At 42.1% G+C, this 14538-nt stretch overlaps 1 protein-coding gene across 1 annotated transcript in view; it reads left to right on the top strand.

The window, feature by feature from the left end:
- The window catches only part of LOC141987705 (histone-arginine methyltransferase CARM1-like), a 136335-nt gene that overhangs the window by 88230 nt on the left and 33567 nt on the right, over nt 1-14538 (top strand). Inside the window, exon 6 of the mRNA XM_074953304.1 lies at nt 13566-13743. Coding sequence (XP_074809405.1) covers nt 13566-13743 — 178 coding nt within the window. The remainder of the gene's footprint in view (nt 1-13565; nt 13744-14538) is intronic.

The following is a 14538-nucleotide window of genomic DNA, read 5'->3' as shown; positions in this document are numbered from 1 at the left end:
ATTCTAAGCAGCTCATGTAAGGCCACGGGGGGAAAATAGCATTATTGGGCTGAACTTTTTTTTTTATGTAGAGCACTTGAATAAACGGGAAGAAAGGGTTACGATGCATGAGTTTAAAATGATTAAACTGCAGAGGCTAGTGATGGGATCATCAGAAATAAAAAATGAGTCCTCGTGGAATCCAAGTGTGTTTGCTGTGCGGTACCAGTAAAAGAAAGCCCTTCTGGGAGCTGCATGGTGACTAATCTTATGAGAGAATCAAGAAGAAGAGATTTGTGTAGAATTAATTATTCTTAAGGCTGCCATTTAGCTGCTTCCACTACTAACAGTGAGGGTACAGATCTACTAAAAAAACTGGGTAGCCTTGAGAGGATTGATTTGTGTGTACATGCCCATGCGTGCTATACAGCTAATGTAATTGAGAAAGGTGTTTCACATGAGTTGGGAGCAGTTGCCACTTCAGCAGAGATGAAGTATAAATGGTGACAGCAGCATAACACTTGCACCTGTTTGTAGTGTAGTGTTTACCTAATATTTATTTATATCATATTGTAAACCGAGCAACAAATAGACAAACTGCACCTGTTTGCATTTTCAGTTATTTACATTAATATGTCTTAGCAAACAATTTACCATGAAAATATTGCAGTTATCTCATCTGCTCCACTGAGTGTTAATATCCAGTGCTGTTTTGTCGGGCTTATGTAAAATGGTGACGGAAAACAGGTGTCTGAGGGACTTTGCAGCACAGAGTGTCACTGGGTAAAGGCTTGAGAGTATGTCATTTCCTCCCTTAGGAGGGGCAAGTTGTTGGCTTCTCTTGAGGAAGCTGTTGTATGACTGTGGCTCAGAAAAACACAACTGGATGCTGAGGATGTGGTAAACTGTTTCTCCCAGGCCAGATCATTGTCCCTGCTCCAGGTGCACAAAAGAACCATGAAGCCACTAAGTGTCCTCCTGAGGATTCCCCCAGTGTACATGGAAATTTGTATGTGCTCTATAGCCAGCCTAGTGGCTCCTACATGCTTCTCTATACTCAGTGAACACTGTGCAGTGATTGAAAAGGGGATGTGAGCTGGGGCTGAAGTAGTCCCAGGATTAGGGTACTGCAAAGGTGGCATGGAAGCACGTTTGCTTCTCCCCCGGCCTGATCACTCACTGAGCCCAGGTTAGCTAGAGCAGAGTATCTGGCCTTTGCTATGTAGCTTCCTGTTCCTGGCTTAGATAATTGAGAAAGCTGTGGTGAGAAAATTCTGAATATCTAAATGCCTCTGATCCTCTTGAATTTTATCAGTCCGAGTACAAACTTGGACTGCATTGGTAGATGACCATCTGGTAGTTAGATGAAAATCAGGAGTCCATGATAATATTGTTAGATTGATCAATTGCCTTAGGTACTGTAGATCCATTACTTTCATTGTGAGCTCTTTGGGGGAGGGACCATCTTTTTGTTCTATGCTTACACGGCCCCTACCACAATGGGGTCCTGGTCCATGACTGAGGCTGTTAGGTGCTACTGCAATACACATAGTGAATGATAATTATGAGCCATTAACCAGCCTGTGAACCCTACTGGGAATAGAGAAGACTGCCCTCCAATGACTGCATTTTTCTCTCTCAGAATGATGCTCATGGATAGTTTTGAGCCATTGGCCTTTCACCTCCATAGTTCTTTTCCCCTATTGTTTACAAAATAATCACAGCTACCTGCATTCTTGAAAAGAGGATTCCATCAAAAATAGCTGAAATGTGAATGTTAGCATTTAAGATTGGTTCCTTTGCTGATTTAAAAAAAAATAGTAATAAGTGACTAAAATATGAGCGGATATCGAAGGTTTTATCAGAGCCGAATTAGAAATTGTGTGAAAGTGTTAAATGTAAAAGCTGCATTTGAGTTCAATTTTTTATGAACTGTTGTTACAAGTAGCACCTAAAATTTCTATAAAAGAAAGATTAGAGTTTTCAGTTTGTTTATTTTGTGCACTTGATAGCAATTTTGTGTAATGAGTTTCAGTGCTTTCTCTGTATAGTCAACTTTCCTTTTTTGTTTGTTTGTCTTTCGTATGGCTACCAAGGAGGGAAAAATTTAATATATTAACAGGAAGTGTGATTGGAAAAAATCCCAAATGGCAAAGGGATCCATGATCAGGGGTAGCATTGGAAATGACCATTTAATTCAGTTTTCAAAATTGAAAAGATTTCAAGTTGGCATTGTATACATGTTGTGCGTTTTTAAAATTAGTTTGTGCTATAACTAATTTATAGCTGATCCTGCATACTCTTACTCAGTTGAATAATTTTTGTGTGCATAAGAGTACTCACAAAAGTAAGAACAACATGTGTGAGTAAAGGTTTGAAGAATTAGATCCTTTGTTTAAAAAAGTTAAACTTAAATTCTGTTCTGAAACTTGTGTGTGCCCATTTTCAGATAAGAAGACATGGTTTTCTCTCTGACAATTGCAATTGTGTCCACAATTCCTAAGAGGAATCTCAAAAAGTTCTGGCTACCAAATCAATAAGTAAAAAGCTGTCTACTCAATATTTATATTTTATATTATAGTTATATTAATTGCTAAGGCTGCTGTCACTTTTCCATTTTGACAAAGCCCTGTGGCAGGCTTAGCAAACAGACTACTTTTTAGAATATATGAAATATTTTATACTGCTTGTCATGTCTTTGTGAGATGCATTGTACTTTGGAGAAATTTGTGTTCTTAAAATCAAATTACAAAGTTCTATAATAAGCAAGAAGAAAACCACTGTTACATAGGGGAAGCTACAGTATTTTGTTTAATATACCAGTATGAGCTGAGAGAGAGGGAATATATTCTTAATTATCAGGTATCAGAGTATAATAGATGTAGTGGGGTTTCTCTGGAGAAAGCCAGGTGGAGGATGAGATGGTATAACTGGTCCTCAATAATTATCATAGGTCAGAAGTTTATTGTACAACACCTGGTCCTGATCATGCTTCCGTTTAATTCAGTGGGAGTTTGCCATGGCTTCAATGGAAGCAGGTTAGGGCTCCTGAAGAGAAGAGGGATGTACCTGAGAGATCTGTTGTTACCTTTATGTATTTGAGATTAGTCAAGAAACTCTTCGCTGATGAAAGAAAGGGCCACCTGTTTGACTAGGACTTGAATGTGTCATGAATGCTGCATAAAAAAGATGAAGGGAAAAAAATTACCAAAACACTAACATACCCTCAGTTGGTGGCAGATTGATGCAACTCCTTTGAAATCATTGGAATTACATCAGAGAGTAATGTAACTGTTGTATTTTGTTTTGTGGAATGTGTGTGTACAGTCTTATCTTTTCATCAATGTCGTCTTGCCCTGCTCTCATATTGTTCTGAAATCTAGGTCACTGGCTGCATACTGTTGCTATTATAACAATACACACACATACCCACTGTTCATTCTCTGAAAAATCAAAGGGAGAGGAGGGGGAAAAGAGATGGAATGTTCTGTTTTCTTTGTAAACCTTTTCTTTATTATGAAACACTGAAACTTCCCAAGTATTTTGTTTCTTTAGTTTAAATACGTTGATGTACACAATAAAAGCATGTCTATTTCGGTTATGGGCAAGGTTGGTTATTGCAGGAATTTGTGATATGCTGTGTAGGAGACTATCACACTGTCAATGCGTGTATAAATATAGTCTCATTTTGCATCATATTTCTTGCCCAATGTCACCAGTTCCAGTAAAGCTCTAGCCTGTTTGGGTACCTTGTTGTATGCTCATGACAAACTTGTGCTGCTCTCACTCGGCACTTGCCATGTACATGAAATCAAAAGTATTTTCAATATGGGTGTGTATATTTAAATAAGCAGTCCCTAGTTAAAAAGGTTTCACAGCCAACCTATTTTAGCAAGAGATCAGTATGAACAACTGGAGATCCATTTTGGGAGTCTGGGGGGCAGGGTGCTTGAAACGAGGGTCAAGAAATAGGTCCCAGACTCATTTTTCTTAAAAAACAGGAGCTCCCCTGTCTCTACCTGATCAGTGGATCCACATTAGTTGTTAATAGAAATATCTTTGGATTGCAAAACATTTCCAGTATGTTTGACTGGTGTATTAGAGATTATAAATTAGAAGTTCTTGTTATAGATCATGTCTCTGTCTTGGCTACACCAATCTGGACTAAGCTGATTTTGCTTCTCATAGGGTTTGTTGTTGCCAGTAGTCAAGTTAGGCCATATCTGCATTTTTAGTCAATGATAGTTACGTTGTCATAAAGCCACTGCAGTTAGCATATTGCTCATGCACATGCATATTTGGTTCCTTGCACTGGTGCTGCCACTAACCATATTGCTTCCAGTCAGTGTGCCCCTTGCAATCATCCTGGGTACTGTCTTTTGGGAGATATTAGCAATGCATGGCGGGGTAAAAACAAATCGTGCAGGGTGACTGGGAGCAAGGGATCAGGTTCTCCTCATGTGCCATCCATTTCCTGCAATTTTCATACCTTGTTTAAAATCCCAGAAACCTCCACAGCATTTTACTGTCCGCTATTTCTGACCGAAGCACGGAGCTCACACAGCTCTGCGCTGTTGTCATGAGCCTTTCAAGCAGAGGATGCGCAATCCTGCAATATGTGCAGACCCACAAGAAGAACCCCAGTATTAGGGGAGATGACTATTTCTTTGAGGATGGTTTGTTGAAGGACATCACAAAACTGATTCAAGGTGATTGTTGGCATTCCCGGAGCAGCTGCAGACAGTGGAGCACTGCTTTTGGGCCTGAGAAACGAGCACTGGCTGGTGGGATCATGTTGTAATGCAGGTTTGGGATGGCAAGCAGTGGCTGCAGAACTTCTGGATGTGAAAGACCACGTTTCTGGATCAGTGTGCTGAGCTCGCCCCACCCTCCAGCGCTGGGAGACCAGAATGTGCGTGGCATTGATTGTGGAGAAGCAAATGACAATTGCCGTGTGGAACCTTGCAGTGCCAGATTTGCTACCGGAGTGTGGGCAATCACTTTGGAGTTAGAAAATCCACAGTGGGAGCCGTTGTCATGCAAACGTACAGGGCCATTAATTGTCTCTTGCTACGCAGGGCTGTAACTCTCAGCAATGTGCAGGACATAGTGGATGGTTTTGCAGTAATGGGTGACCCACACATCCCTATTTTGCCACTAGCCCACCTTGCCTCAGAGTACATCAACAAAACGGGCTGCTTTCCTATGGTTATGCAAGCATTGGTGGATCACCAGGGATGCTTCACTGACGTCTGTGTGGGCTGGTCTGGGAAGATGCGGGATGCTCACATCTTTAAGAATATGGGACTGTTCAGAAAACTGCAGACAGGGACGTTCTTTCCCACCTGGCAGATTACCACTGGCAATGTTGAAATGCCAATAGAGATCCTTGGGGACTCCTTGACAGCACCGAGGGAAGATTCAGCTACCAGCTCAGCAGGTGCCAGAGGACAGTTGAATGTGTTTTTGGTAGATTGAAGAGCCACTGGTGGTGGTAACTCACAAGATTGGATCTCAGTGAGAAAAATATCCCAATGATTATAGCTGCTTGTTGTGTCCTGAGTGATATTGGTGAGGCAAAGGGGAGGGGGGGAGTTACTGCTGGGGTGAAGGGCAGAGGTGGGGAGCTGCTGAGTTTGAACAGCCAGACGCAAAGGCTATTAGAAGAACTCAGTGCAGAGCTATGCTGCTGAGGGAGACCTTGAAAGAGCACTTTAACAGTCAGCCACAGTAATGGGGTTTGGTGAACCATGCTTTAGCTGGCCCTAAAGTTTTTTTGGGGGGCTATTAGGAAGGAGTTGTCTAGTGCTTGGTGAATATTTATCAATATAAATGTCTTTTAATGCACCTCTGAATTATGTGGGGCTTGCTGTATATTTTTAATACGTACACTGTGTTTTTCACTGAACTTATGAGTTCTGTGGCCCGTTACAATAAGAAGCTGTAAGTGCTTTGAGTAGCTCTAGGCATTCTGGAGTACGTGTTGTGAAGCAAAGAAGATGAATTAATTTCCAAAAAATAGAAATTCCCTGTGTACCAAAACCAGTGCAAAACATGTGCATGCAAGTCCAAAACAAACACAATAAAGCTTTTAAAAATAAATTAATGGAACAGAACTTAACAAGGGGAAAGAATATTCATGTCCATTCCAGGCCATTTTGGCTACACATAAAGTAACTGTGGCTCTCATAGGTCAGTGTAAGGGAAGCTGGGGTTGTCCTTACCATTCCCGTGGTGCGGTTGTAGTGATAGGGATGTGGCCTCTGTTGCCATGTGGAATGTTGGGAAGTGTAGGGAAGTGCTGTGATGCAGTTCTCCACTGATTGCAAAGGATGATGAGGCCATGACTGTTGAACCTGTAGGGCAACAAAAGAGTGTGTATTTGCTTCCAGAGAAGCCCCATTATGTCCTGGTGCATCTTCGTCTACTTTTCCTGCTGGGACTCCTGGGCCTGTCTCCTCTCCACTCTGTCCTTCTCCATGGTGTCTGCCATGTTCACCCTCAAGGCCCTTTGCTCATGGTTTGATGCAGGACTGGCTTGCAGGTTCTCACTGAACCTATCATCCTGAGTCCTTTTCTTTTTCCTCCTTGTGAGGGTCAAGCATTCTACAGGCCTGGAGGGGGCACTAAATATCTGGCTGCTCGATGCTGGGACTGGATGACAGGGGATGGATCACTCGATAAAGTGCCCTGTTTTGTTGACTCCCTCTGAAGCACTTGGCACTGAGCACTGTCAGAAGACAGGATACTGGGCTAGATGGACCATTGGTCTGACCCCATATGGTTGTTCTAATGTTCTTATGACGGCCCAAGAGATACATGGATAACCAGAGGACTGCCATCTAAGAAGTACATCACGGGCAATAGCAGGGACAGCTTTCTCACACTGCCCTGCCAATGTCTCGATTGATCTGGGGGAATCATGGCACCTCTACACCTGTTCAAACCTCCGTCTGTCTGTATCAACAAGGGAATCAATTAGTCCCAATGTAGGTGCCAGATTTTAAAGGGAAAAACACCTGGCTGTCAGAAACTGAACTGAGACCACTGAAGTTATTTCACCTAGGTCATAGAACAGCTATCAGATGCTAATAACTTTTGGTTGCTACTGACGTAGGATGGAACTCACCTGCTATGACAGTAAAATTTTAATTGTAAAGTCATAAAGAACTTACCATTTTGAAGGTTAGAGTTGTCACATAGTTCCATTTTTTTAACCTCAAATTATATTTTTGCACCTGGAATTTAACACTAGTTGGAACTCTTGTCAGTGGCTTATGTCATGAGATGAAAAGGCAGAATCACCAATCAAACTGCACTAAATACTTTGGAGTTAAGGATTTTACATCCCAAATTGTGTCCCCCTTTTTCTCCTAGATAAAATTTCTGGAGATGAGAGAGATGAAAGTTACAATAGATTCATAAACATAAGCCTACTATATGAATACATCTGAAATATTTATAGCTCCTACTTCCAGTAAAAACCAGGGCCAAAAGAGGGCAAAATATAGTCACCGAATTAGGCCTGGTCTACGCTACAAAATTAGGTCAACATAAGTCATCTTACATTGACCTAGTTGTGCACGTGTCTACGCTCAAATTTGTCTCTGGCCAATGTAAGCGCCCCACTATAGAGCACAGTTCCTGTTGAGGTCAGTTGCAGTCATGAACTCTATAAATCTGGCCTCAAATGTCTCGGGCACCAAGAAAATATGGAACACACAATTAGTGACTGCCTGTGAAGTTTGGTTCAAGTGAATTGCCCAGCATCACATAGGAACTCTGTGGCAGAGGCAGGGTTAGGATCCAGTTCTCCAGGACAGCATTCAGCTGCCTTAACCATGAGATAATCCTTTTTCTTTCTGCAATCCTCTGCTTCATTCACTATGCAACTTCAAACTTCTGCAACAAATGAGGCAGGGGTCTTACAGGCAACAGTCCTCCTTACTACACAATCCTGGTTCATTCCCAGAGTAGATCCATCCTTGTGTACTGAATGAGGCAGGGGGCCAGTAGAAAAAATAGTCTTTAATTACATGATCACATATTATGTCATCATGCATATACCCAAGGCTGGCTGAACTAAAGATTGCACATTTGTGGGAATTTGGCATTTCCTAATTTTTGAGTGTTTGACTTTGCAACCATAATCTTTTAATATAGTTTTAAATGCAATTTCCTAATTTAAAACAAACACACACACACACACACCTCTGAAATTGTCACATGGAATCATATTGACCCTTAACTAGGCTCAGCAGGGTTCAAATCTTTAGATCCACAGAACAAACCTCTAATACTTGAGCTGGTTGTGTAACTGGGGAGCAGTAGGAGTCTATTATCTTGTATGCCTACCAGCTGCTAGAAGGGGATGAGAGAGTTTGCCAGTGTATTAGCTGAAGCCCAGTATACCTGTACAGGTATAGCTGTATCAGTGAACCTTCCTATTGGAGATGCAGCTTAAATTGGCAACAGCACCGGGTTTGAGACTTAGAACTCCTGGGTTCAATTGTAGGTCCTGGAAGAGAGTTTTCTCTAGTGGTTATAGACCGTTCTGCTGCTGTTCCCCCAGCCTGCCTTTGTCCCCCTCTGTTCCTGCCCCCATCCCTTGGTGCTTCCCCCCACTCTCTGGCTCCTGCATCGAGCCCTCACTCCTCAGTATACCAGTCAGGTGGCTTTCTCCTTCTCCACTCCACCTGGGCACTACCTTGGGGCACTAACAGCACAGGAGCTCCTAGTTCCTATACCTTAAGCCACCGCTGTTCCTGGCAGCTGGGAGGAGCAATTGTGGGAAAATTCTGCCCAGCCCCCTGTAGCTGGAGCATGCTCGATACGGATCAAATCTTTAGCGACTCTAGCTGCCTCTCAAACAAGTAAGTCTCTACTGAGCATGTGTGACCTATGATTTTTTTTTCCCCCAGAGGCTCGTAATTTGGCCAAATGTGGGTGAATTTTCAAAGGGCTAGCAAAAGACACATCCCTGTCATTAGGGTGACTCCCCAGCCAATTTTCAAATTCCTCCTCTAGAGAATGGATGTGCTAAAGCTTTTCAGCAAAATGGTTCTGAGAATTTTTTTACGTGGGCAAATCAGTGAATTTTCCCTAATTTCATCGTGAGAAATGGCTGAACCGTTTCAACTGAAATTTTCCAAAAATTTTCAATCTGAGGGCAGACAGCCAGCACTGAAAATTTCAACCTGGATTGTTAAAGTTTAGCAAAGTGAAAAGCAATGGAAAACAGAGTCATATAAAGAAAAGGAGGACTTGTGGCACCTTAGAGACTAACAAATTTATTTTGAGCATAAGCTTTCGTGAGCTACAGCTCACTTCATCGGATGCATTCAGTGGAAAATACAGTGGGGACATTTATATACACAGAGAACATGAAACAATGGGTGTTACCATACACACTGTAACGAGAGTGATTAGGTGAGGTGAGCTATTACCAGCAGAAGAGCAGGGGGTAGAAGGAAATCTTTTGTAGTGATAATCAAGGTGGGCCATTTCCAGCAGTTGACAAGATAGTCTGAGGAACAGCACGGGAGCGGGAATAAACATGGGGAAATAGTTTTACTTTGTGTAATGACCCATCCACTCCCAGTCTTTATTCAAGCCTAAGTTAATTGTATCCAGTTTGCAAATTAATTCCAATTCAGCAGTCTCTCGTTGGAGTCTGTTTTTGAAGTTTTTTTGTTGAAGAATTGCAACTTTTAGGTGTGTAATCGAGTGACCAAAGAGACTGAAGTGTTCTCCAACTGGTTTTTGAATGTTATAATTCTTGACGTCTGATTTGTATCCATTTATTCTTTTACGTAGAGACTGTCCAGTTTGGCCATTGTACATGGCAGAGGGGCATTGCTGGCACATGATGGCGTATATCACATTGGTAGATGTGCAGGTGAATGAGCCTCTGATAGTGTGGCTGATGTGATTAGGCCCTATGATGGTGTCTCCTGGATAGATATGTGGACACAGTTGGCAACGGGCTTTGTTGCAAGGGTAGTTTCCTGGGTTAGTGGTTCTGTTGTGTGGTGTGTGGTTGCTGGTGAGTATTTGCTTCAGGCTGGGGGGCTGTCTGTAAGCAAGGACTGGCCTGTCTCCCAAGATCTGTGAGAGTGATGGGTCGTCCTTCAGGATAGGTTTTAGATCCTTGATGATGTGTTGGAGAGGTTTTAGTTGGGGGCTGAAGGTGATGGCTAGTGGCGTTCTGTTATTTTCTTTGTTGAGCCTGTCCTGTAGTAGGTAACTTCTGGGTACTCTTCTGGCTCTGTCAATCTGGTTCTTCACTTCAGCAGGTGGGTATTGTAGTTATAAGAATGCTTGATAGAGATCTTGTAGGTGTTTGTCTCTGTCTGAGGGGTTGGAGCAAATGCGGTTGTATCGTAGAGCTTGGCTGTAGACGATGGATCGTGTGGTGTGATCAGGGTGAAAGCTGGAGGCATGTAGGTAGGAATAGCGGTCAGTAGGTTTCCGGTATAGGGTGGTGTTTATGTGACCATTGTTTATTAGCACTGTAGTGTCCAGGAAGTGGATCTCTTGTGTATACTGGACCAGGCTGAGGTTGATGGTGGGATGGAAATTGTTGAAATCATGGTGGAATTCCTCAAGGGCTTCTTTTCCATGGGTCCAGATGATGAAGATGTCATCAATGTAGCGCAAGTAGAGTAGGGACATTAGGGGACGAGAGCTGAGGAAGCGTTGTTCTAAGTCAGCCATAAAAATGTTGGCATACTGTGGGGCCATGAGAGTACCCATGGCAGTGCTGCTGATTTGAAGGTATACGTTGTCCCCAAGGTGAAATAGTTGTGTGTGAGGACAAAGTCACAAAGTTCAGCTACCAGGGATGCTGTTCCTGACAGCTTGTAGTCCATCTTTGTGTGGAATGTTGGTGTAGAGGGCTTCTACATCCATAGTGGCTAGGATGGTGTTTTCAGGAAGATAAGCTTACCACAGGTTGTGTTCTCAAATTTGTCTGGCTAAGCAGGGTTAGTCCTGGACAGGATTTGGGTGAGAGTCCTCCAAATAAATGCAGGGTCTTGCAGGAAGTGAAGATGATGATTCATTAGATGGCACTCTTCCAGCTGAGTGCATATTGGCTTTAGGGGACACCATGCTGTTACAGATGTGCTGTGTTTTGGGTAAGATATGAACCAATTCCTGAATATTTGAGGCTGTGATGGAGAAGCGGGGGAATCAGGCAGCAGCATTCACAATAATAGGTCTGTGTGTTTCAGTTTGGGTGGGGGGTGGGATTGGACAAATGTTAGTTTGGGTTATTACATTCTACCTACCAGCCCAATTCACTCTGTAGTTTTGATTGGATGTGGTATTTGTTTTCACTTCCTGCCCTAAACTGTTGTGCAGTTTGCTCTACATCTGCTGTGTTCCATCCCAGAGTTAGGAGTGAAAGGGATTCATAGGTAGTATATAGTTCATAAAGAGTTTTGGCATCCTTCAAAGTGAAAAGAACCATGTAAAGGGAAGATGATACTTATTACATTTTTTATAACTACCTTAGCAAGAACATTATCTTACCAGGAAGAAATTGTGTGCTACTTTGACTTCCATGTGAAAAAAAAAACACTTTAATGATTTCTTTTGGTTACAAATATGATTAAATAAATTACCCCTTCACTCATTAATTAAGGAGCTTTAATTAAACTAATTTTCTTGGATATCAGCAATAATGTGTTCTTTGTGTTGGGTTTGAAAAAAAAATACATGATGCTGAAGAATTGTACCTTGCCTTCTTAGAACACTCTAGTCACATTTTAAATAACCTTGCTATTGAACTGTTGACAAAATGGACAAGACTGGTAAACTAGCTGAATGGCCTCTATGAACACTGTTCCAAAAGTTTACAAGCAAATACAAAATTGAAGAGGAACAAGACATGTACCTAGGGCAATACCATATGTGCCCATAATCGTATATCAGAAACCAGACTCAGAAAACTACGTCTGTCTGTTGGATCAAGTTCAATAAAAGGCTGTTTTCATGGGGGCAAACTCAGTAGGGTTTGCCAATTGAGTTCTAACATGAATATCTGTTTTGACTCCTGGGGATACATGCTGCCTTTCCCTGTCTTCTGTTCCTGGTTCCTGTTAATTATAGCTCAAACAACTCATTGCTAGTGGCTTACTCCAGCCACTGAACAGTCTTTTCTCTGACAATGAATTGTGGAAATAAGTTTGAAGATCTCTTCCACTAGCACCTGAACTAAACTTAAACATCGGGAGGTTTGTCTCTTCTAATCAGCTTTTTTCTTGGGAATCCACATGGCTTCATGTAGAAGATTTCTTTCCCCCAACTTTCTCCTTTTTTCTGTGGTCTACATTATAATGCAGGATGCACAGACTCAAATCATGGTCCCCCCCCCTCCATACACAAAGCAGGAAATGGGTTTGGGTGTCTTTCAATCCAGGGTGTCAGGATTGGGGTGAAGGTGTCTTTCAATCCAGGGACAGGATACACAGCCTCTATGCCACCTCTGGTGCAGCCTCAAGGCTTTGCTGGCAGCTGCAGCCCCACTGTGCTGTCTGTAACTGTATTTTTGGCCAAGGGATTTGTATGGTTGCTTCTCCTGGCTTGCCCCTGTCCCATTCTGAATCTCCTCCCACTGTGCTGTTGCAGTAGGTGCCCCCACAGAGCCGTGCTCCAGGGTACAGCATCCCCGTGCACAACCTTTCCCCATTCAGACTGGTTCACACGAGATAATGTTATCAGTATGTATCACACAGTATGTATTTGTATCCTACAGGCAAATTCTAAACATTGTCTAAACAGATTTTGGTGCTTGCTTTGAAGACGTGTTCTCTGAGTGCCAAGGTACATTACAGATAAATATGACATACATTTCTAATCAGAGTGACTTTAGAGAGATTATTCCTTCCCCAAACACCTTGCCACCCAGTACCTAAATTCTGAGTCAGTTTCTCTTGTTCAGATGAAAGAAATGTAGATCAAAAAGTTAAGAAAAGTTTGCCCTGAGGTTCTCAGCCTGCATAGGATTCTGCACATGGTACCTGGGGATTGTGCATGCTCTATAAAAGGTATTCCTTGTTTTGTTTTTGTTTAGAAACATCATGCCTCAGACTTTCCTCCGTGTCTGAGAACATTCATCCCCTGAGAATATTCATGCATTTATGAGTGTGTAGATCAGTTAGGAATAGCCTTTTCTAGAACTCTTTTGAAGAATCTTAAAGATCTCTACTGTGTGTTCTTCTGTAGTGGATATTAACTTCCGTCTTTCTCTGTGTGCGCGCGTGTTGTATTCTTTTCTTCTAGATATTGATTCTAATTATTTCTTAAAAGATGATGTAACTTGTACTGCAACTTGCTGATTCTGCACACTTCTATGAGTTTGCTCTCATCAGAGTATTTAGAAACTTTCTTTTAGTAAGGCATGAGTCTGTACCATTTTTTAAGGTTTAATTGCAGTGCAGGCTTTTCAAAGGCTGATGAAGTTACTAGATACTGAACAATTCAGAGGGTTTCACATTACCCAGAGACTTCTGGTAGAACCATGCATAACCAAAGAAGCTAACATGCTTGTTTTATTTCCCCCCCTTTTACTCTTTTTCCAGATACTAGTGAGAAGTAACAACCTCTCTGATAAGATCATGGTTTTATCAGGTAAAATTGAGGAAATCTCTTTACCAGAGAACGTCGATGTGGTTATTTCTGAACCTATGGGTTACATGCTGTTCAATGAGAGGATGCTGGAAAGTTACCTCCATTCCAAAAAATGGTTGAAGTCAAACGGTGAGTATGCCGGCACTGTTGCCCAGTGATGGACTGGGAGAAATGACAGTTTTCAGAGAAGGGAGACAAGAAGGACCTCCAAATGGTGGCTCTGGACAGCACTGGTTGGTGTCGTGTTTCATCACCTCCTGTAGGCTCTAAGGAAATGAGAGTTTTCTCCCTTCATTTGAGCATGTTGGAAGCACCACTGTTACTATTTCATATTGTGATTCGCCGGTGAGACCAGCTATTTCAGCACTTAACCTGTATGTGCTGAATGTGTTGTCCTTGGCTGCCTCTTGTGTCACTGAATTTAATGTGCCACCATATGCATTATGGGTTGCCTCTCAGTTCAAAGTTTATAATGCAAAACATGATGGCAAGCTAAACTAAAATGCAAGGCAAGAGAGGGAAGAGAAAGACCTAGAGTTGGACAAAGAATGGGAAATGTCATGAAAAATGTGTCTTTTTTTCTTTGAAAAAAAATGTGAAATTTGAAATGTTTTCACCAGCTCTAATCAGACCACACCCAAATTCCTAATTCCAAGGCCTCTTGGTACCCCACTCTTTTCCAGTGATGTGTCCAATCCAGCCAGAAACAACTGAGATCCACAGGTCAGTTCAATGGGATCTGTGTTTCAATCTGTTACTGGTTGGAGAAGTTTTGAAGGAGGCTTCTAAGTCCAAGGGCCTCCTGAGAAATTTCCTTGAAGGGAAGTCTGAACCTGCGGTTGCCATAAGTTATATTTCACTAGGTGAATTCCTGAAAACAAACTAAAAGATCACTAACATAGGTTTTGTTAAAGAGAGAGACTT

This window comes from Natator depressus, chromosome 5, assembly GCF_965152275.1.
Source record: "Natator depressus isolate rNatDep1 chromosome 5, rNatDep2.hap1, whole genome shotgun sequence".
NCBI classification, from domain to species: Eukaryota; Metazoa; Chordata; order Testudines; family Cheloniidae; genus Natator; species Natator depressus.
The sequence above is the reverse complement of the archived record's forward strand: the minus strand, read 5'-3'. Positions and strand labels throughout refer to the sequence as shown.